This window comes from Nymphalis io, chromosome 25, assembly GCF_905147045.1.
Source record: "Nymphalis io chromosome 25, ilAglIoxx1.1, whole genome shotgun sequence".
Classification (NCBI taxonomy): Eukaryota; Metazoa; Arthropoda; class Insecta; order Lepidoptera; family Nymphalidae; genus Nymphalis; species Nymphalis io.
The window spans coordinates 5,182,060-5,207,652 of record NC_065912.1 but is presented as its reverse complement, the minus strand read 5'-3'; the positions used below and the strand labels follow the sequence as shown (position 1 = coordinate 5,207,652).

Sequence of the window (25,593 nt, the reverse complement as noted above, 5' to 3'; positions counted from 1 at the left end):
AATAATATTCTATTATGAATAAAATAGTGGCGTATAAAACTATATAAATCTTTCCGCGTTTTATAATATTGATAGGAATAAAACCTCCTTTTAGTTTTAACAATATATTTGACATAATTAAATCGCTTACGTTAATCGATAATTTCTTATACATTTACGAAATATGATAAAATTCAAATTATTATTTTAAATTGATATTATTGTATTATAATATAATAAATTTGTTATAATCAGGACTAGCGATTGTTTGTAACATTGCTTATATGGGTGTCCATTATGCAGAATAGTGATATACTGTTGACTGTTTATTGAAAAATAAAATGGACTTAAATACAATAATAATAATTATAAATAACTTTATTCACCAAAAAGAAACAAAGGCAAAATTAAGATACAAAACCATAAAAAAGAGTTAACAATATGATATTTGATAATTTGGTGTAAAGGTCGTAGTCTAAGCTAGGCTGCTTTTCAGTCTACGTCTTGTACATATGCTGCCAACACAAACTATAAATTACTTAAATAAAATTACTTAAATAGTGATTCTGCTTTTGATATGTCAGCAAAAATTGTGCATTCACGTTAAAGGGTTTTTTATCCTTTATCAAAGGAATTGTCAAATACTTGGTAGTCGACAATGTATACTGGGCATAGATCAAATGTGGTAGATTTATGATAGCCAATAAGTAAATGTAATGCTTCTGTTTTGAATAAAGATTTTTGACATTGAATTTATAATAAAATCCGTAAAAAATATTACATTTGCCGACGTTTATATAGAGTTATTAGGAAGCAGTTAAAATTGCTTGAAAAAGTTCATTTTAATAAGGATTTTTTTATATTTGTATACTTACATTGTCAAGTCAAAAGATGTCAAATGTCAAATTTTAAAATATAGGTAGGCCAACGGGCATATGGACCGCCTTGATGGTTGTTTCACCACCACACCAGTGGTCACCGCCTATAGGCATTAGTGCCGTAAGAAATATTAACAATTCCTTACATCGCCAATGTGGCAGATTGGGTACTAAGATTTTACGTAGGTATTAGTGCCTAAAGCTTCCGTGGTTCAGTCACCCTTCCAACCGGAACAGAACAATACTGAATATTATTATTTGGCGGTAGAATATTTGATGAGTGGGTGGTACCTACCAAGAAGGGCTTGCACAAAGCCCTACTACCATGTAAAAAAAATAATGAAAGTGTACAAATATTATCCAGTCCAAATGAATAACCAATAAACTTGGACTATCTACTACTATCTTTTCAATATATTTTTATATACAAACATGACCTGATAAATACATTATATGTATACATATGGAAATTAAATAATATGTTAAATAATAGGATGAGAGATTAAAGATGTCAGAGCAAATTTATTATCTGTTTCATAATACTTATAATTGACATTTATATCAAACTATTAATTATAACGTTATTAAAAATATATTATAAAAAAAAACTTTTAATGTTTTAAAATTGAATCGTATTATAATATAAAAAATAATAATAGGATCAACGATTCTTATTTCAAATTTATATACGTTATTTGTATTACATTTAAAATTGACATATTTATATGAATCTCTTATCGATGTAGTATTTATTTATAAATTGCGTATGTTTTAAATATAAAAATTGAATAATTTAATTTAATTATTAATATATAAAAATTAACAAAATAAGGATATATATATTTAATACAGAATGTGTTCATATATAATTTAAAAAAAATGTTAAATAAAAACATAAATCTCGATGATACTCAAATGTATTCTGAAGTGAACTGTACAATGTTACTTTAACAAAATATTTCACGATATTTTGTTTTATATACAGTAAATCCTATCAACATTTTTTTTATTTCTATTCGTCCGCGTTGAACGATTATCTTTTTAGTAGATTTTGTAGGAACATGTTCAACACTTTACACTTACAACACTCGCTAATATTGAAGCTTTCTGTAAGTCAAAGATTTTTCAGAAACGGTTTAGTAGGTTTTTAATTTATTCAATACAAACAAGCATAATCTTATCTCTTTATAATATTAGTGTTGATTTACATATCTGCTTATTTTCAATAAGTAAAACCTCCGCGATTCTAGTATATCGCGATTCAATTGTTTTTCCTCTTAACGAAATTGAATAAGAATCGTTTCCTTTACACGATAGAAATAAACATCCGGCTTCTCCTCACCTTTACTATACTAATAACTTCACTCATATAAACCTGCGATATTTGTACCTTTGTATATTATTTATTATGCAATTTTTTTCTGTTTCTACAGTAGCTAATTTTAATTTTGATTTGTATATGACGAAGACTTTATTGTAAATAATTTTGTGATTTATATAATTTAAAAAAAAAAACTAGAAATAAGAAATTGATTAAATAAATATTTCTTATAATGGTGCCAATTGTGACGACCATTTACCATCAGGTGGCATATTTGACAGTCTGCCATCTTTAATTGTTAAAGAAATCGTAGATTTATTATCATTCTGAATGTCACACATTTTTGGTCCCTGTTTTCTTTTATAAGTTTATTATTTGTTATTTCGTTTTTATAATACCTTACTTACTTATAGACCTTTAGCTAATGCCGTTATTTGATTTAAAAATATAATTAATGCGTTCGAAAACTGATTATACGTAACAGACTTTAAAGGTTTTTCCTTCCTTTCGTTTTTAAACGTTACAAAAATGTTGCTCTCAAATTCGATCGGTCTGCGTGAACTAATACGGTAATTAGAATTTAAACAAAGATATTGACACGAAAAAACTTTTCGCCGTTATGTTTTATTGTGAAATGACTGAAGAACAATGGAAACAGTAACGTTACTGTAGTCACAAGGGACGAAAGAAACAAGGAGCGTTTTTGCATTGATCTGTCAAATTAACTTTACATTGTCTCTGAATTCGCCAAAAGTGGGACCACTGACTATTAAGCTCTTCCACCTTATCTTTTTATTTCACGAACTGCTTTCTCTACATTCATATAGTTTTTGAATTTCGAGTTTTTAAATTTAATATCTTATTTTTAAATAAATAGAATGTCGAAATTATATAAAAACTTTTTATTTTTTTCACGTGATTCATTAAATAGATGAAATAAATCTATGACCTTAGAATAAAATAAGTCTACCATTGCTGAATATTTTTTATTTTTTTCAGCCTTTTTCCTTCTACACAAATGCTGGAATCCGAAAATGCAAATCCTGATAGCGGGCAGCAGCGCTATTAGTGAAAGATTTCCAGCCACTGCGGTCACCAACCCGCCTGCCAAGCGTGGTGCGGCGAACCAACTATGAGCGACGACACAAATTCACGGCCCTCAATTCCCGGTAATCGCACTATTCCTGGCCACGGTACCGGCCATGGTAACGGTGCGATGGGGGGTGCTAAGAATCCCCGGGCTACGGCAGTGTTGCTCAATATACTATTATAATATTCCTCCTTAAAGTAAGTGTTAAATTTTCTTAGAAATGATTACGAAAATCTTTTGAGGTTTGAGTCGAAACTGAAACCTTAAGGCTGTATATTGTAGCACGTTACAATTAAAAAATAAATAGATTGTAAATGTGATAGAAAATATTTTGAACGTACCTCCATTTCGTTCTTCTATTTTGAAACCATGTTTTTACTTGCGCATCTGTCATTTTTAAAGTTTTAGCGAGTGACGCTCGTTCAGCAGACGCTAAGTACTTTTGTTTATGGAAGCGTTTTTCTAGTTCAGCTATTTGCATCCTTGTAAACGACGTCCTCGGCTTCTTGCGTTTTGGTGGTGTTCGGTTCTGGTAGGGATGACCGATCCGCCTTGTAATTGGAAATGAAGCTGGAAAAAAGATATATTTATTGATTAACCTCTACTCGCTCTTTAATTACTTTAAATTGAGCCCATCTGAATATATAAACATAATATCCAATTATAACATTTTTTAATAAAAAAGGAAATAAATAAGGATTTCAATCAATTTGATTAATTCGTAATAAGAATTATTTATTTTAGAATCGTAATAATTCGTATTAGGTTATTTGAAAAAATATTGGAAACGAATTATGCAAAAAAAAAAAAAATTAGTGTTCTGACAAAAAAATATTAATATACCTTTTTTCTTATCGTATTAAATAAATCGTTTGCAAACAATCTATTTAAAAAAAAGAACACAAAAACAAGAAATAATTGACATTACAACATAAAAAAGCTTTATACATTTATACTTTGTAAATTATGATGAAAAAAAATAGTCAATTCATATTTCGATAAGCAAATTTAAATGACTATAAAATTATTGAAATTTGAGGAAATTTGTAAGAATGAGTATTATACAATTCCGGTGTAGTGATTTATCATAAAATAGCATCTGAAATATAACAGAAATTACTCAGTCATACTCGTACATTTAAATCTTATCTTTGTAATTGAAATCACGACTTAATCGAGTTGAATAATGTTCGACGATTACAGAATGCCATGAATAAATAAAAAACTCATTAAAGTCCGCATTAAGTATGAATCGCTACGATTGGTATTATAATACGTACACTGTAATCAACATTTTTCATCCTTAATAAATGTTAAATTACATAGGCGTTCGTGGAAACTTAACTTGGAGATCAAACCGCAAGAAATCTCATAATAGCCAAAAAAGGTTCTTTAAAAAAGAAGTCGTAATTGTTAGCAATCGTTTTAAACTGCCAGTTACAATTCTCTTTTCGAAATTACTCCCAAGATGGCGGGAGGTGATTACGTTTTTAAAATTCGAAACTCAATAAATTACATTCGTTCAAGCGGCGCGCTGTGATTGGTCCAGCGGTCGGTAATGATCGGTATTTTCCGTAATAGATCGATTTGCATTAAATGGCCCGTGAGATGAGATCATGTCGATACTAACTAGTATTGCATTCAATGCCAATGGTACCTTATAATCTGATCCTCCATTATCAAACCTCATTGGCAATACGATTGTTAAAACTCATTTAATTTTTAACCTTTAAATGCAACAAAGGCCTTTGCTGTTTATTTGTAACCATTTTATAGTAATCGAAAAATAGAATCAAATCAAATTTTAAATTATTAAACATGTTTTGTTTATAAGCCCAAATAAAATCGTATCTTTATTAGTGGCATTCATAATTATTTTTATCCATAGTTATTTATAGTCATTATATATATTATTTGTGCTAATATATATATATATATATATATATATATATATATATGTATATATATTAATTAATTTGGCATAGCATTACAAATATATAGTTATACTAGTTGTTATTCTTATGATAAAGATCTAATTTATAGAAGATATAAAAGAAAAACAATAATATATATTATGTATTTTATCAAATATTGTACCAATTAACAAACAACTATTTGCATTTCGTGCCTGTATTTCAGTTTAATCTTTTAAAAACAGAACGAAGTTAAACGATATGTTTTAATTGGTTGAGCGAGTGTAATGGCGGCCTTACGTGACCACAAATTATGTATGAACTACAAATTGTGTATATAACTTTACATTGAAATAGGTTTTTTGTTTTGTAAAACATGCTTCACATGTAAGAAAATGACCCCGGATTTATTAAAAAAATATGAATATCTCAGGATATCATTTTTATTTACTATTTTAATAATAAAAAAAATAAAAAACTTTTATTTAGGTACGCTTATTATTATTTATAAAAATTTAGTTCTATTTCAAACATGTTTAAATTTAATTTAATCTCTAGTTAATTTGTAATTCGCGTAATAATTATAACAAACAACAAACATTGGGTTCCTACATTTTTAAGTAGCAGATTGAACAAACATTAGTAAATAATTGTAGTAATGAATATAAAATTAGTTATAGAAAATTGTTCTTTGTGTTATGTATTTTAAAGTCATGTGATGTGATTTTTTTTATATATTTAATTGTTTGATAATTTAATTTATATATTTCTTATTGTAATGGTAATTTAAGAAAGGGGGTGTAATGTATGTGAATATTGTCAGTACTGGCAAAAATAATTAAGTACTATTTTTTATTGTATTGACGTAAGTTTGAAAAGTGGCAGTTTTCATCATAAAATGGTAATCCAAATGTGTATTATTCTTTTGAATATAACAGTAACCTAAATATATATTTTTGTTAGTGACGAATTTTTTGAATAACAGATGTTGCCACTATAATTTAATTTAAATAATAATTAAAAATATATACCTAAATAGATATATTATTATTATAATAATAAATGTTATATTTAAAATAAAGGAGGAATATATTATATACAAGGAATTATATTTAGGTCTTCAAAAAATACGCCAGTAACTGAGGGTGTAGTCCACATAGCCGGGCTTGGAGCGTACTATGCTAGGAGTCTTTGTAGGACTAAAAAAAAGAGATTATTCGCCCAAAAACCGACAGAGCTTGTAAAACAGTCTGCAGTGCAGGGGGTTGGTTAGGACAGATGGCCGTTGTATCAGATGAGACCGCCAATCGCGAACGCAGGGTAGGGCGCTCTTCAGCCAAGTGAAACGATGTCGGGTAACGACTGTATCCATAGGCGGAGAGCCGGAAGAATCGACGCATCTTGAGACTCTGTGCATGACTTTGCGCATTGTAGTAGTAGTAATTAAATAGTAACTTGTCAGTATATTTCATATACAAAAATAAGCCAATCCTAATAAAAATAATTACTTTCGATTCGATTTATTTATAAATCTATAACATAAAATATATTATTAATTTTTACCGCAACAAATATAAATAGAGATATTGTTTTATGAAATCCCACAGATTATATAAAACCATATAATGTATACGTAACAAATACCTACGTCACGGCATCAGTGAGAAGGGTGGTATAACAAGATTTGGTGGGTCTAATCCGGTTAGGGTATGATTCATGCGTGCCCACACGATATGGCTTGCGTTTCTCGTGTACGCGGGAGGTTTTATATTCCTTTGTTAAACAATTCCCTAAAACTGAAACGTATTTGTTTTTTAAGTATGCGTTCGTAATTAATTATATTTTTGTAAAAAGTATATATTTTTTTATTAAGACTTTCAAAAGAGCCAGTAAAAATAGATCGCATAAAATCTTTTTCTTTTTAATGATATTTATTTAATTGTATTTCAAAGACGTCAAATGTTATACTTTAATATCGAAAAGAATTAATTAATTTTATTTTTATAAGAACAGTTTATTTAAATTTATTTATTATATATTAATTGTATTAATGAAACTGGTACCTGTATTGTCTTGATTTGTGAATTTACCGATTTAGATTAATTTTATTGTAATGTTTATAATCAAACATAATAAATCCTACGATAGAAAAAAAAATTGAAAATAATAAATTACTTTGGATTAAAAATGATAAAATATAAAACGATTATTCATAATTTAAGATCCTAAAGGAAAATTTTAAAAAGTTTCTCATTTGCACGTCTTATCTTTTTATATTTCCAAGCCAATTAACATGATAATGAAAACAAAAATGTGAAGAGGGTTACTTTAAATGCAATAACACTAAGTTAAACGCGAAGAAAAATTAACAAACAAATTAACATTGAAGGGTTTAACCGTTTCAGTGTAACCCTTAATGATATTATACCTTTGGGCTGAATCCCTTTTACCCTTGCTTTAAGTTGAAGTATGAACGAATTTGAAATATCATTTTTATAATAAATTTGTTTATGTGTGCTTATTTTCATACATATTTGTTTTAATTTGAAATTATTCATTTAAATCCTAGCCCATTTTTATTTACGATTAAAAATGAATAATAAGTTTTTTAAGAGGCATCAAACAATCTACCGTAAAGACAAAGCGCAGATAATATAAAATAACAACGTACTTCAATGCATCTGTTTAATTTTTCACAAGCCCATTCCAGGCACGTTTTAAAAAATTATTCATCGTAAAGCGTCGACTCAAATTTCGCGGCACTAGCGTTCCATATTTCAAATTTAAAAGCGGGAAATTCTCACTCATATTTATTTGCCACCCTACAGGGAGGCGTAGGAAGACGAATGCTTGACGTCTAATTGGACTTAGACGTCGCTGGGGATTAGAGGTAGTCGTTCCATCACTCCAATAGTCGTATTTGTCCACGCCTGCTCACTTGAGCCCACTGTGCCGTATGATTTAACACCTCCTCGTTACTCATAAGTTTGAATTATAAATTATTTACACTGTAATATTTGTTTTATTGTTGTATTTTTCGAAAAGTTTTAACGATTTGGAATCGTTTTCGATATCGATTCGATGCTAATTACGACAGTATAACAATCAATCGTTTCACACAACATTAAAACGCGTTTAGTATTGACGAATTTGTAGTCGATAAAATTTGTTTTTTTATACCTTTTATAAATTGCATCTGAATTGCCTTTATTGCTCGTAAATACTGAATCACCGATTCGAAATCAAAAATACGGTAGCGCGACGCAACATTTTTCAATTACGTCGGACAGTGGTCCGGAGTGAAAAAATGAACGGACAAAAAACTCATACATATTGCACACAACAACCGATACCAATCCCCGCTAGTTACGTTACCAAACGTATCTGAATCGAGTGTACTGTGAAACTCATGGAAAATTCAGTGGTTGAAAGCGGGTTGCAATCGGAATACGAGTTCGGTTGCATTTAGAAACAATGTTGCATTCATTCCGTTGAACAAAGGCAATCTTTATGATGTTTTCCTTTTAGTGCTGCTATTTCTCTTGTATATTTAGTACACTTCTTCTATATGTGCCTTTAATGCTTTCGACTTCTCCATATACGGTCTTAAAACGTAGTGCAGTTTACAGTGCACTTAGACACTAGAGTTCTTATAAAATTATGCTCTATATTCTATGATTTATTATGTAGAAATGTAAGCATTAAATGAGGAAAAAAGCATAAAGAATACACAATAATTTTAAGGAAATTATATTTTATTGGTACAAGGCAGTGCTTGGTACAGTTAGATTAAAGTTGCAACTTAAAAATAAACAAGTATTTTGCTTATTTGTAATAAAAATCCTGTAGATTCTTATTACGCTCAGATTTATTTCCATGAGGCTAATTTAAATAAATAATTTATATTTTTATACGACTATACATAAATGTATGAGTAGTAATTTTTATTAACACACGTTTGTGCATTTATGTTTATCTGAAATGGTATTAAATTTTTATTAGTTCTTTACATTTGATTTGTTAAGTTTGCAATAAAGAAAATACATCTAGAAGTTATTTGCATAAAATATATTTTATAGCTTAAAACCTTCTTGATATGAAACTTCTATTTGCACTCGTATGCCGTTACGGCAAACGGCTTCACGCTGTCTATTCCCTTGTGTGTATGTGACGCATATATTCTATGTATTCCGAGGTATTATAATAATATATTTTTATTTAGTGGTTTCCTTTAATTACAAAATCCGATTTTTGACATCTGCAAGGTGTCCTCTGACGATTTTTTTTTTTGCATTAGTGTTTTAAATAGAAAATTGTCATTTCCATGTAAAATAACAGTTTTTAGTTTGGTTAAGGTATTTCATAGCAACCTCCAGCTAATTATAGCCATCGTGTATTCTCATGCATTAGTCGCTATTACCCGCACGCTTGTTTTGATCATTAAAATTTTGTCCAAGCGTTGTCATCGCGGGACCACTGGGATTATGTTATAACTTAATTGAGCATAATAAGTCGGATTCTCTTTTATGTAAATTTAACTTAAATACAAGCAATAAGCCTTGGTTAACGTTTAAATGGTATTTTTGTTGAATCGTTTTTTTTTTTAATTATACTGACTTTTCAAATATAATTTAGCTCTTTGGTAAGTTTTTCTGTTATTAGATATTCTTCCATATTCATAACATATATTATTAACAGTAATTAGTATCGTTCCGTTCCGGTTTGAAGTGAAAGTGAGACAGTGTAACTACAGGCACAAGTTATATAACATCTTAGACCTAATGTCTACGGACGGTAGTGACCATATACCATCAGGTGATCCATTTGCCGATCCGCTATTTAATAAAAGTTAAGTTTTAAGGTAATAAGGTAGTTTTATTTTTAAAACTATTTTCACTTTATAATTGTACGACCTTCGTTATTTTAATAGTTTTATAAAATATTTAATAACATCGATACAGATAGATATAAGCGATTCTTGCAAACCTTTAATTCTCCTCCATAGTAATAAAAAAAAAATTAGACATTGTTCAAGAAGACACTTGCAAAAAAATAAGAAACACACGTTAAACATTTTTGTTCTTTAGTTCAACTATTACTTCTTTTTAAAAATAATAAAACAAAGTAAATATTATTTTCTTTCATGTCTATATATTTGATGTTTATATCTAATGTACATATAATGTTATACCGTAACAGCCTGTGAATGTCCCACTGCTGGGCTAAAGGCCTCCTCTCCTCTTTTTGAGGAGAAGGTTTGGAGCTTATTCCACCACGCTGCTCCAATGCGGGTTGGTAGAATTCACATGTGGCAGAATTTCAGTGAAATTAGACACATGCAGGTTTCCTCACGATGTTTTCCTTCACCGTAAAGCACGAGATGAATTATAATCACAAATTAAGCACATGAAAATTCAGTGGTGCTTGCCCGGGTTTGAACCCACGATCATCGGTTAAGATTCACGCGTTCTTACCACAGGGCCATCTCGGCTTCTATATATATATAATGTTATACTGCAAGTAAATAATAAGTCATGTTAACTCAAAGACATTGCAAGTATAATCCACTCCTTACACCATTAATGCGTCGCCAACGGAATCGAAGATCTTAATATATCCCTTGTGTAATTACACTGGGTCACTCACCCTTCACATGCACAAAGCAATTCAGAGTATTATTCTTTGACGGGAAAATGATGTTAGGTGAGTGTATTTCGATATTTAATTAATTACTTTTATATCTTCCATCCTAGGGTTGACTGATAGATAATGCCTTCCATGTTTATTAAACTTTACATGTATATATCTATTTTTATATACAATAAACATTAAATAAATATACTGTTTAATTTAGGAAACAAACAGTACAATATAACACATTCATATAAAGATAATACAACCAATAAAGTTTGCACAAGTACATCATTACAATACACAAACACAAATACAATACACAAATATTACAGGTGGTAGGGCTTTGTGCAAGCTCGTCTGGGTAGGTACCACCCATTCATCAGATATTCTACCGCAAAACAGCAGTACTTGGTATTGTTGTGTTCTGGTTTGAAGGGTGAGTGAGCCAGTGTAATTACAGGCACAAAGGACATAACATCTTAGTTCCCAAGGTTGGTGGCGCATAAGTGATGTAAGCGATGGTTAACATTTCTTACAATGCCAATTTCTATGGGTGTTGGTGACCACGTACTTATAAAAAAAAACTAAGCTACTAAATAGTAGTTTTAAATACATATAACACTCAATAAAATATGCCCTTTGCATGCATCATATTACAGTCAGCAATTATGTTTATATAGCATTGTTTCTTTTCTTGTTTTTCTTTTTCCTTTTTTTACTTGTATTTGTATTTTTTCCTTGTGAGTGTGCAATAAAGTCATTAAATAATAATAATAATAAATTCTAATAACTTCTAGTTAAACAGATCAGTCATTGGAAACATTAAAACACATTTGATTTAAGTTTTAGTAATTGTGACACTTCTTTTTTTAATTAATCACGTATCCAACGAAACGACACTTGCTCATGACTTCATATATACATACATAATATATATAATCTATATACATAATAATATTCAAACATTTTAAATGTCACATCCCCCCGAATGATCTAATCTCTCTATATGCTATAAATAGCAATATAATATTTTATGTATGTCCGCGTCTCCCGTCGGTAGCTTTCTCGTATATTAACACATTTGAAATATGGCGGTTTTTATGACCTATCACGTTATGGATTGCCGATAAAATATATCAAACTTCAGCTGATACCTTAAGCTAAATATTAGACAAGGGGTCGATAATGCAGACATTTTACCTATTCGTATAGCTTAGCCGTATATAAAAGGTTAGTAATACCTTTTATAAATCGCGGTTGTATAGATACACAATGCTTTGTCTTCTTCTTTCGAATGTCAAATTACAGATCATAGAAAGAGAGAAAAATCCGTAAAATAGGGTAAAGTCTTACGTAATATAGGTAAAGAAAATATATTGTTACGAATACAAACGCTTATAGTATATACTTTTCATCGTTAAATAAAAAAAAATATAGTTAATTGTTATATAGTTATATATTATATAACAATAACAGCCTGTTAATGTCCCACTGCTGGGCTAAGGCCTCCTCTCCCTTTTTGAGGAGAAGGTCTGGAGCTTATTCCACCACGCTGCTCCAATGCGGGTTGGTAGAATACACATGTGGCATAATTTCAATGAAATTAGACACATGCAGGTTTCCTCACGATGTTTTCCTTCACCGTCAAGCACGAGATGAATTATAAACACAAATTAAGCACATGAAAATTCAGTGGTGCTTGCCCGGGTTTGAACCCACGATCATCGGTTAAGATTCACGCGTTCTAACCACTAGACCATCTCGGCTATTATTACTATTATTATATATATATTTAAAGTCATAAGAATATTCATTCCATATATCATATAACAGAATTTAGTAATAACTGTTGTAGGTAGTGGCGAGTTGTTAATGTGTTAGAAATAAGCCAAAAACATTAAAGAAAATAAAAGATTGCTTAAGATGTTTACGTTTGTAAACATTGTTTCAATTTTCAATTATAAAAAAAGTAAAAGAGTAAAGTAACAACCTGTGAACGTCCCACTGTAAACGGGCTAAGGCCTCCTCTGCTTTTTTTTTAAAGGAGGTTTGGAGCTTATTCCACCACGCTGCCAATGCGGGTTAGTGTAATACACATGTGGCAAAATTAAAGTGAAGTTAGACACATGCCGGTTTCCTCACGATGTTTCCTTTACCGTCAAGCACGAGATGAATTATAAACACAAATTAAGCAGTTAAGATTCACGCGTTTTAACCACTGGGCCATTTCAATAAAAAAATATATAAATATTTTTCAAATTATTATCTTAGTTAAGAAGAACAAAATAACTTTTTTTTTTCTTAAATGTTTTGTTCAACGAAAAAATAAAATTAGCTCATAATTTAAATGAAGGTTTAATTGCAAATCTATTTAAAGGCAAGTGTCTCACGTCTGCATAAAAGTTTTGTTAAAGTATATCAAGTATAAGAAGTACACATACGCTAAGAATAATGAACAGTATCTAGGTTTTCATATTTTAATCTCCTTAATATGTCTACTTTATGCCTCTTTAAAAAACAATATGTAGGGTTGACAACAAAATCGATTACCAAGTCTATAAAATTATGATTTAATAGTAACGCGACAGTTCAAAGCAAAAATATCATACGGTTACAGCAAAAATAACATACGTTTTTAAAGGCAACGTACGTCGTAACTGACATAAGTTATTAGTTTTCATATGATGTAAGTTTATTTTTATTTTAGAGTCCATTCAGCCAACATCTAAATTCTGTAAGTGATTGCTGATTACAATAAAACCTCTTTAAAATTATTTGTTATATATTAAAACATTATTGTTGGATATTTTATTATAGAATTGGCATTTTTAATACATATGCGAGACGTAATTGAATTCTGATTAATTGATTATCTTCTTTAATTCTGAAATAGATATAATCAGGCTCGATTATGGACCATGTACGGGAATAACTGACTCGACGAAACAAAACAGGCGAATTTGGATAACTTAAAACGTGTATTATATCGTTGTCGGTAAGAACGATAATCACCATCAAACGGTGACGTTGAGCGGTAATTATAAGTAAAATTAAGTTGACGGTACACAGGTTTACATTGTTGTTTCAAATAACAATCAGGCGCTCCAACAAGTATAAGTATATTTTTAGAAGTTAGAATTATCTAAGGCAGTTGTCAAATTATTGTAGTACAAATTAAAAATAAATATTAGACTACATTTATAATGTTTAGGTAATTGATATTACCACTAAATAAAACTTTATTATACTATACTTAGATATTATATAGTAAAAACAATATATTCGTGTTTTTTTCTGCCGTATGTCGTAATTTTTTTTTTTAATATACAGCAATAATATTACGCCATCTCTAAATTTCTAGTAGTAAGACAATCGTTCTATGAAAAAATATTTAGAATATAATATAAGGGCTTTATACAGAGTCGGTGTGGATATCATCACATATCGGGGCGCGTCAAATTTTCATAATACCCCTCGGGAAATTCCGAGAAGGGTGTGCCAATGTTTTACTGTGTCGATGATTTTGCGGCATACGTTAACCAAAGAGGTTATAGTATTTTCATAAACCATAAAACCTTATTTGTTATGTTATTTCATTTAATACATGTAAAAGTAAATATTGTTTATTCAGGACGGTTAAATTTTCAGTAGCAATATTTATAGGCGGTGTTGACCACTTACAGTTAACTCATTTGCCAGTCTACCTACTTATAGCATATATTATATATGTATAAATGAAAGAAACGCTAATCGCTACAAATATAAATAATAACAATGCCTTATATATTATTATTTATTATTGTAGATCAATTAGTTTTATTTTAGAAATAATGTAATTTATAAATGACTACTAAAATAATAATATACGAGAATTAAATAGCCCTTAGTTCCCACTGATAATATTAGCAAGTTCATTTTAAATGGCGCGTTTATTGACTCAAATAGCGGTAAGTAATAAAGTTGTATATTTTAAAATGTCAATTATACGTCACAATTCATCACGTGATTAAGTGATTGGTCGGCGGACCTCAGAGGTAGTGAATAAAAATCGTTTACGACTGTTTGTTTATCAATTTATATTATAAAGGCTTAATAGTATTGATATGTCTCTTGTTATTAAAATTTTAAACTATTTAGAAACAAGACACATTTTATGTGTTTAAAAAAAGAAAACACTTCTACCTATTACGTTTGTAAAAGTCCTATTGTTCGGTAAACAAAAGGTTAAAAGCGTGTTCTCTGGATTTAAACCCATGACATTTGCTCAAGATTGAAGTGTTCTAGCTAACGTGATGGCTAGAAAATATAATGAAATATAATATGAAATGATGCATAATAATAATTAACGATACCATCCATGACAATTATGAATGGTAAAAGAAAACCGATACAAAAGATTCTTTAAACACGAATTGATTACAAAATATGATGATTAGCAACGAAATTATATTCCAAGGTTTTATTTTAATGTCCACATCTATGGATATAATAATAACATTGAATATATGAATCGCTTTAAACACATGTAAGATTATTCCGAAATATATAAATACTTGGTGATAGGGATTATTGCAAGCCCGTCTGGGTAGAAACCACACACTGATATTATATTCTATCTCAAAACAGTAACACATAGTATTTTTGTGTTACAATTGGAAAGGTGAGTGAGCCAGTATAATTACAGGCACAAGGGACATTATAAAGAAAAAAAATACATCGAGCCAGACTCGTTGGTCAAGTTATAAGGCTGCATATATCGAGGGCGTGGGTTTACAATTAATTGGCTTCGTAGTATTAAAATTAATCAACTAACTATGAGCAAACTACCTTTTTTACGCTGGAAAAACGCATTACGCGTTTCCCCAACGGGAACTGTTGCTCGCCGGTGTCCAAAGCGCCAAGCGCGCTACAAATATCGGAATACCTACTAAAAAACCAGCGGTACCCTTTCCGTCTTAACGAGGAGCGCCACGGGATCGCTTGCGCATGTTACCGCGACGCTCTTGAGCAAACCACCTTATTTAACAGTTAATACGTACAATTTATGTTAAATATAAAAATATTTAAACCTTTATATATTTATAATGAAAAAGCAACAAATTACAAACGAATCAAGCACGAATTCAAAATTCAAAACGACATCACAAAATGAGGTTGTATAATGTTGTTGCCACAGATTACATACCCTTTTTTGTAATCTGTTGTCAAGTCTTTGAATCTGTTATTCGTTGTATTACAAGCCTATAAAATCGACTTGTAATTATTTACATACGTTCTACGGGATTGTGAGTTAGGGTTGTCAAAAGTCCGGTTTTATTTATGTGAATTTCATTAGCACGTCTTTAATTATATAGTTTTAGACGAGCTGGTTAAAATTTAAGTTTAATATAATTGTATTTAGTTTTTTATAGCGTCTGTCATAATTAGAAGTGGTAGAATTTAAGATTATTTTAAAATAATATTTCTAAAATTATTTTAACTTTAGATTAAATTATATTTGTTATTTTGACGTTATGTTTGTATATTATATACGTCTTTTCTTTTGGAAATATTAATTTAAGTTCGTAAAATTGTTTATTTACATTAAAACATTAACATAAAAAAAAATTAATTGAAATTATACAATTTTTCTTATGGCGGTTACCGTAACATTATCCCATAATATAATAACAAAGACGTTAAATTCTATTAGACAAAATTAGATCATAATACATTAAATAATTATTTAACACAATTTTTTTTTTTTTTAATTTTATGAATAGAACCTATAGCTGAAAAGATGCAGCTGATAAAGAAACGAATAAAGGCTACGCAATTATTAATCATATTCAAGACCTTGAGCCGTGCATTTCGGGCAGAAATATAAATTGCTAACCAACGCGGATATTATACCAGCTTGAGCATTTCATATAAAACCATCTGCCGCTGGTAGGTTATGCTTAATTTTTTTTAAAAATAAATAGATAAGATGAATCAATATCATTTATATATGAAGACAAGTAATTACACATTTACTTCCCTTTTATAAGTATTCATTTTAATGAATACCTCACTCACAAAATGTTCATTATAGTTCCGCAGCTGCGCATTGATCACGTGATCACGTCTCTAGATATATAACTGTTTTTTTAATAACTATTGCATAACTTAGCAGATATATATGTTTGAAGTTTCCACACGCTCATTGTCATCATAGAACACAGTCTTATGATTGTTATAAAAAATATTGCGCATACGTTATATTTAATATGTATATGTATTTTTAGTAAATTATCTTATGTTTAATGTACATTACCTCTATACTCTTATTAGATTGTTTTTAACCCGCGAGTATATGCCGCATTGTATACACAAATAGGGAAATGTCTATAGTGTATGTCTGTTCGAATTTTCGTTGATTACATATCTATATGTTTTATCCATTAAGGCATTTAAAAAAGGAATGTTACAAGAAACCGGTGTGAAACTTTTCACCGGCGGCGGTCGGACTTGAAGACGCATGTCTTTATCATCCGTAATCCAGATTGTTTATTCCATGAATGTGTATCGCTCTCTTCCGTTTCCGGTCCGGAGTAAGCAAGTGTAATTATATACATAATAACATAGAATCTTAGATAAAAGGTTACGTAAAAATTACTACTTTCGATCACTTGGCCATATATAATCGTACCCAAAAAAAATTAGAAAAAAAAACTGCTGTCATCCTTCCCAAAATGTTGTTCTAATTTCGAATAAATTATTCAAAATTCCAATATGAATAGTATAATCTCAGCACAAGAGGTCAACATCGCAACATGTTTATCGATAGATTTAATTGAGATAAGATCTTGATGGTAGCGATACAGACGTAAATTATACGCTGTTTACCGGTTTACAAGGTGATGATGATATTTGATAGCGATGACAGTAATATGAGTCACAACTATTTCATCAATATATTTAAATATTTTCGTTAACTTTATTGGTTTGAAAATTCCTTAATTATAAGCAAAATAAAAAAAATATATATTTTATTGTAATGATTAATATTATTTATATTATATTTAATCATCATATTAGATTTTTTAAACGTAAAGTTACCACCCGTGCGTAATACTTACTTTAGGTTAGTTACTTACCGCCTTACGGTAAACGTTATTTAGTGAATGATTAGTTAAACGATGATGCGTCTTCTTCTTTCAAATAATGACAGAAAGAGAGAAAATAGTGCTTAACAGTCGCTAAGCAATGTTTATATGTACGGCCGTTAGATCTACCGAAAAGACTTAGTATTCTAGTAATTATTTTATAAATATAAAATATTAGTTATTTACGGTCAAGTTTATTTATTCATAAAGCAAGTAAATGAAAATTTCAATAAGTTTTTATTTTTCTTTAATAGTCTCATAATCATGAAGTTTGCAAAATATTCTCTAATATTGCTTGTTATTTTTTATCATAAGGTTAGTTCTTGCTCGCGTGAGTTATGTGCCTTTCTGACAACGTGTAATCCCAATTTGTTGATGACTTCAGTAGGTAAAACGTGAAAACGTAACAAGAAAACTATTAAACAAAATCACTTTCGCATTTATTATATGAATATATATTTCATTTTAACCGTATATTATAATTGATTTTAATACTTTTTTTTTAATCTTGGATGTGCTGGAAGAATTATCTTACAGAGGTTCTTATCCCTGTAAGATAATTTTATAGTTTTATTTTATACTCATTTCTCTTATTTCTGGTTGTATTTGATAATGGTGTTAAGTAAATTTAAAATATAATGATCGTCGTAACAGCCTGTGAATGTCCCTCTGCTAGGCTAAAGCCTCCTCTCCCTTTTTGAGGAGAATGTTTGGAGCTTATTCCACCCCGCTGCTCCAGTGCGGGTTAGTGGAATACATATGTGACACAATTTCAGTGAAATTAGACACATGCAGATTTCACAATGTTTTCTTCACCGTCAAGCACGAGATGAATTATAACCACAACTTAAGCACATGAAAATTCAGTGGTGCTTGCCCGGGGAACCCACGATCATCGGTTAAGATTCACGCGTTCTTACCACTGGGCCATCTCGTCTTTTTTTAATATTATATATCGCTTTTTAATATATATATTGCTTGCATTATATTTTAATAAGTAAGCAAGCAAAGTAATAATTTAATTTACTTAATCGTGTAAAACAATTCTTATCTCAGACTGTCTGGTAAGGTAAGCATAAAGTAAAACAGCGGTTCCTAATGGCTGTTAGGGCGGAAATGACCGCTCATTACGAGAAACATGGCCGATTACACTCTCCATTGATCGCGAAACGATCACGACCGACTTGAGAAAAATCGGTATTGACAGGGTAATAAGATCAGACAAGAAAATACTTGTTTTATAACTTGTATAACGGTAATAATGATTTAAAAAAATATATTATTACAAGTACCTATCCTTACACAAGATCAGACGTTTTAATTTTTTTTTTTTTGTGTAAGGTTTTATTTTATTATATATCAATTACAGTTCTATAAACAAATAAAAACATAAATGATAACCTAGAATGCCTAAACTCTTTCTCGCCGTGTCCGATTTACTATCCCATTGGTTATGAAAGTAAGGGATTAGAGAATGCACTTGTGCTTGCACACACATAGTTTGTCCCTCTTGAGACTGGTTTCCGAGACTGCAGACAGTCAGGCTGGCATCATCATTACTATACAAGAATGCCATTCGGGCAGAACTTGTATGTGTGAATTGGATGATAATCATATTGTAATACAAAGTGTACGAATTGCTGGGTTAAAGGTTTTATTGTTTTAAATCAAAATTAATAATACCAAAATTGAAATAATGATATGCTAATATAATATAAACCAGTTGGTTTGTTTATGTTGGTGCGTTTTTAGTAGATTTGTCTAAATATCTAGTCGAATCAAAGGCTCATCCTTTTGAGTGGTTAGTACCTCACCATGTTTATTTGTAGTATGTTGAAAGTGTACCGTTAAATCTACAAAAAGAGATGTTTTTGTTGTAATACGGAACTGAGAAAATTACTTAACCAATATACATAAAATACTAGAAAATGCAGCACGTTTCGGAAAAGGTTTTAGTAGATAATATTATTAGAAACAGAGTTTCAGAGTGTCACCCTTTTTAAATTTAGACTATTAACGTGACAAGCGTGAATTTCATATTCTTGTATTAAATAAACAATGATCGATTTAGTAGCTATTATTTTGTAAAAAGCATTCCAAAATTGAATGGAAAGCCATTATGTTATAGATAAAATGCTAAATTGTTAGAAAACATGTGTACGTAAATTTATTAAACGTGTTTTTGTAAATCTTATCTAAACTTGTCGTCATATTTAATAGCAGTTTAGAAAAAAGAGGTAGTGACTGTATTAATATTCAGCACAAATTGATAATATTTATTTTAATTTGAATAAGATCATCAAATTTGATAAAGAGTCAAAGATTATTGATAAGCTAACCCAAGCTTATGTGTTGGGAGCAAATGTACCTACAATGCTAATTGGCATCCAATTTGCGCATGCACAATGAAATTCCAAAGAATGGTGGTAATTTTAATAAAATATATTTCATCTTCACAATGACACAGTTTTACATCTATTCTATTATTAATACTATCAAAATATATTCATTTCAAATAGAAGATGACAGTTACGATAAACATACCAGCAGCAATCTAAGTTGATTAATAAACTCCTTTGATCCGATGATAAGCGAAGCATTGACGAATAAGGAGTGGTGTATACCTATCATCAAATGATTCCAAAAATATATAGATGTCTGTATACAAAGGAATTTAAAAAATAACGAGAAAACATTAGTAAACACTCAATTGGTTGATTACTAAATATTTAATTGCTAATCAAATTAAATAAATTACTAATATATATCTAATTTAATCTATCTAAATCTTTAATAAATCTAATTTTGACAAATGAATACATTTCCGGTCTAATATATCTTTGGTTCGATCATTTACTATATTGATAATTAGACTAGGAACTTTACTTGCGTCGTTGGTCTAGGAGCTAATATTTAACTAGAAGATCCCGTAGTCCATGTGGGTAAAAATTCCCACAGTAGCATGCGCAAGCGATCCCGTATCGCCTCCCGAAGATATCACTGGTTTTTTAGTGGTTATAAGAGCGCACTTGTCGCTCGTGTGCCTTACACTTCACGTGGAGGAAATGCAGAAATGTTTTTTTCTAGTAATAAGAAAGGCAGATTTCAGAATGGGTACAAGGAAAGCTATAGAGTTTTTTTATCGGGAAATTGTCAGTAAAGAAATTTGCCAGTGATATGATTCCGTACCTCGGATAGCACGTAAAACCGTTGGCTCTACGCTTGATCTCTCTCCGCTCATATTGGAGTGTTGTTCTATTAGACTTATTTGATGGCACTTGTGCTTACGCGTTCGCCTGTGCTATATAATTTAATCTGTGCAAATAAATAGTCTTTGAAATCGACCGTTATGGCTGTTATTTTGTTAGACCATTATAATGCTCTAGATAATATCGATCGGAAAAAGTAGTTGTTATATGAAACTTTTACAAATTTTTGTTTACTTAAAACTCTTCCAAAACCTAAATGACAAACAAATTATGATTGACTTTCAGCTTAACGACGGTAAGTGACAACGCTAACCGCTAACTAGCGGACTGTCCCACTCAGATACGCTCCAAATGATTTAACTTATCTCGTGATTTAGCTTTGCTTTCTAGTTTAAATAAACAAATAATATGTAATGACAACTCCTGACTTCAACTTCGTTCAATTTTAAAACTTTTCTGTGGATACTTTTCGATATTTAATTTAAAAAAAAAACACGAAACTAATCCTACATACCATGAATTGAACAATTTAATAATAAATATCCGATTAATTAAAAAAAATTACATTTGTTTATTAAATAATATGATACGAATGCTTAGAAAGCAATAACATTTCTTTCTGAAGGAAATAAAAGTGGCAAAATCCATGTCTACTGCAGTTATTGCTTTATATCATATTGACATTAATATGATTTATTAAAAGTAAAATTAACAAAAAAATATATACTATTACGCAGTAGCTACTTAATAGAATAAGTACAAAAATATTATCTCATGTTCATTTAATATAACTATGCTGATTAATATAAAGACATTATCTTCAATTGGTCATCTAATTTGTATTTTCTTTATTTCATCATTTTAATTCTAAAAAACAATTTTATTGGCATTAATCTGCAGTCAACGACAACGTTACGACTTTTTAAGTAAATTAATTACGGATAAACTTAAATAATGTATAAATTTAAAAAGATTTATAATAGCTTAAATTATTAATATATTATATACTTTAATTCAAATGGACATAACTTTTGGAACATAATAGGCCTCTATAAATATTTAAATTAAAGGTCAAATCCTCTCTTTCCTATCTATTTATCTAAATTGAGGATATAATTAATCTTATATATTTTGATAAAAATAATTTTTTGATAAAAAATCTTTTAATTTATTACCTACACTTAGGTTAATATAAATACAAAAAAATAATATTATATTCTGTATTGCAGTAGATATGTAGACGTGACATAAGCAGAACTTTTTTGCACAAGAAAAATATTTATTTGAACGTTACATAATTATAAAAACTTCGCACTCTTGGACTCTTTCGTGTATTAGGATTTTTTGTATAAAAAACGACCTATCATATTGACATTGAAAATGGCGCCAAAGTAATAAAAATATTTATATGTCTTTTATACGTGACATTGGCAGAATATTTTATATATACTCCAGAAAAGGAAAAAATAAAATAAAGTAATTGGCCATCACGTAATGAGGTACTAAGTAGTAATATTTTTCGATTACTTCACGAGACTTGACTATCATAAAAATATTATATAAGTAGACATTTTAATTATTAAAACAAGTTTTGAAATTATTCCTAAAAATTCAAACTACATTGGAAATTGATATCTTTTGTCTTATCTTTATGTGATCTGTATTAATTTAAATAAGGAAATATTAAGTATCAATATATTTTAAGCGAATAATTCTTACTATAGCTACATTTATCAGTATTTTATTGCCGTTAAATAATACACTTTATTTTCTTTTATCAAATGAAACGAATATGATAAAAGTTAAGTATAAAAGTAATTGAACTAATTCGAACGGGTCAAATAAAAAAATAAACCTATAAGGCGCTTCCTCTGCGAAGTCAATTTAAAAATTAAAAAAAAAGAACTGTCAAATTATTGGCGCTAAAATGACAAAGGTGTTTTTTAGTCACCACTTCAATATTTCCGACGCACGCACGCTACCTATTGTCTCAATTATAGAGTGGACGTCCGCACTTCCTCAGAACCGGGGTGGTCGCAAAAAATACCCAATTCCGTTTTACACGCGTTCGGATTTGATTGGTTTTAACCTTTTTTCGCAGAAAAGTTTTGATAGTTGTGTTGTTTTTATTAAAACTTAAAGGTGATGTAATTGTAAAATGTACGACGATCAGGCGATTGTAGAAGAATATCAAAGGTAATTAGAGAATAGTCATAAATTACAAGGTTAAACAATTGCAAGAATTATTATGAAATAAAGTCGTATGAGTAAAAGTCGGTTAAAGCAATTTGCAACAGACGATATTAAAAACCTATTTATGTATATATACATTTGCAAATATATATACATAAATTCGTTTAAATTTACGTACTTTTACAGCAGTAATTAAAAGAATTCAAATTTATCTCTACACAGTTAATCACCCCATTTTAGTCAGTGGGTTATTCAAAGTCGAAAAGGTTTTTTTATACACAAATCCGAAATCGGCGCGACAAATTACAGTAGACGAGGCGCCGTGACCGGAAAAAGCACCCAAAAAAAAGTAGCCCTAGATGTGTCACTACACCATAATTGTTGGATATCGCCTTTATGTGGACGACACAGATTGCATAAAATGCGGACAGATAAGGATGTTTTTTTTTTATTTTATCTGTTGAGTAAAGATACGATTTACATACTACTTAAAAATATTTATGACTTCGAGATTAATTTTTGATTCGTTAGAAGTTTTTCATTCGTTAAAAAATCTAACATTTGTAAAAGTCCTTTTAAAAATGATTTACACGTGACAATTGAAAGCGATAGTTGCATTAGTATTTGACATAAATAACTAGATTTTTCAAGTGTCTTGTTAGCATAAAGTAATTTGTAACATTTAAAAATAAAAACACTAACATCAATTAACCCCAGCCAAGATGGCGAATATTAATGTTCAAAGATAAAATCACGCATCAGGTCTGTTCCAAATGCTTTTAAAATAAAAACCTGTCATTATGTTTTCTTTTTATTTACATATCCACATATTCTGTGAATGATGATTACATATCCACATATTCCATGAAAAATTGCATACATAATTATGTATATTTTTTTCAGATCTGGTTGGCAAATAATAAAAAATAAATAATTATATGTAATATTGTACATACTTAATGAATACCTCATATAATTAATTACTTAAATATAAAAACGATTTATAATATAAAAAATATAGATATTTACTCACCATTTAATCTGTCTTTAACAACTTGATGCGCAAATGCTGCAGCGGCAGCTTGCCTCATTGGGTCTAGGGCTACGCCCCATGCACCCAACGCACCCAGAGCCCTATGTGCAGGCACTCTTACAACCCCCGGATTACTCGGAAAACCATAACCTCCTCCTAAGCCTAGCCCTGGTCTTAACAATAGACTACCGTTTGGGTAAAGTCCCGGGTTGTGAGAAAAACTTAAAGGCAACCCAGCTTCTTTCGCATCGTCTTTAGCACTTTCAGACTCTGTGTCCTGATCACTTCTATCATCACTCTCCCTTGAATTCCGACGTTTGTCTAAATCTTCAAATTGTTTACCTAATAACCGAGATATACTGAAAGGTAGGTTCACTCTCTGCTGAGTATCTGTCATGTGGTCGTTAGGGGAGTCCCTATATCGTTCATTAAAACTATGTTCAGAATCACGGTCTTCAGAAGCAATGCTTCTGTCATATTGACCTGATAATCTACTATCAGAGTCCACATTGATCTCTTCCTGATCGTCATCCGAATGCACAGACGACATTTTGTTATAAAGTCCTCAAAACACTGACACTCTAAGTTCACCGTAAATAAATCGACATTTTATGATTCGAACATTGCTTAAATTTTCTTTAAGTAAAATTCTATGTTCAAAAAGTTCCCGCGTTAACCGACCGCGCGCGACCGAATCAAAACACGATATCAGCAAAAACGAGCCAATCAGCTACCCCACCTCTTCAAACGTGATAGTTTGACCGCACAAACGCCTCAACTATGCCCGTTGAGTGGAACAATTTCCGACAAAAGCTTAATACGATTTCCAAACATAAAAACTCGTTTGGACTCACTAACTTTAACAGAATGGCTCGCCCCGTCTCTTTCCTTAACCGTCCCGCTTCAACGCTTCCCCCATCATATACACGTTTACTTAAAATTGGCTTTTCTGTCTATTGTTAAAAGGTTCAAAGTGAAACAATAAATACATATAGTTGTAACATTTTCCTCTAATTCGAAACGACGTAAGCACATGAAGGATCTTTCGCGAAAGAGGGACGACTACACGCTCTAGGTTACTTTGAGCCAAGTTAAAAAGAGACAACTATATTTATGTCAAGAGGCGTGTCCTGTGATATTGTAACGCGCCGTTTAAATCCAGTTATGGCCTGAGAAATGGTGTACATATTAAGGGGGGCAATGTTAGGAACTATTT

At 30.1% G+C, this 25,593-nt stretch overlaps 1 protein-coding gene across 1 annotated transcript in view; it reads right to left on the bottom strand.

Annotated features, from left to right (window-relative positions):
* LOC126778223 (T-cell leukemia homeobox protein 2-like) overlaps nucleotides 1-24,927 on the bottom strand; it is a 52,270-nt gene extending 27,343 nt beyond the window's left edge. Inside the window, exons 1-2 of the mRNA XM_050501701.1 lie at nucleotides 24,378-24,927; nucleotides 3,610-3,838 (exon numbers count right to left, since the gene is read on the bottom strand). Coding sequence (XP_050357658.1) covers nucleotides 3,610-3,838; nucleotides 24,378-24,927 — 779 coding nt within the window. The remainder of the gene's footprint in view (nucleotides 1-3,609; nucleotides 3,839-24,377) is intronic.
* Between the last annotated feature and the right edge of the window lie 666 nt (nucleotides 24,928-25,593).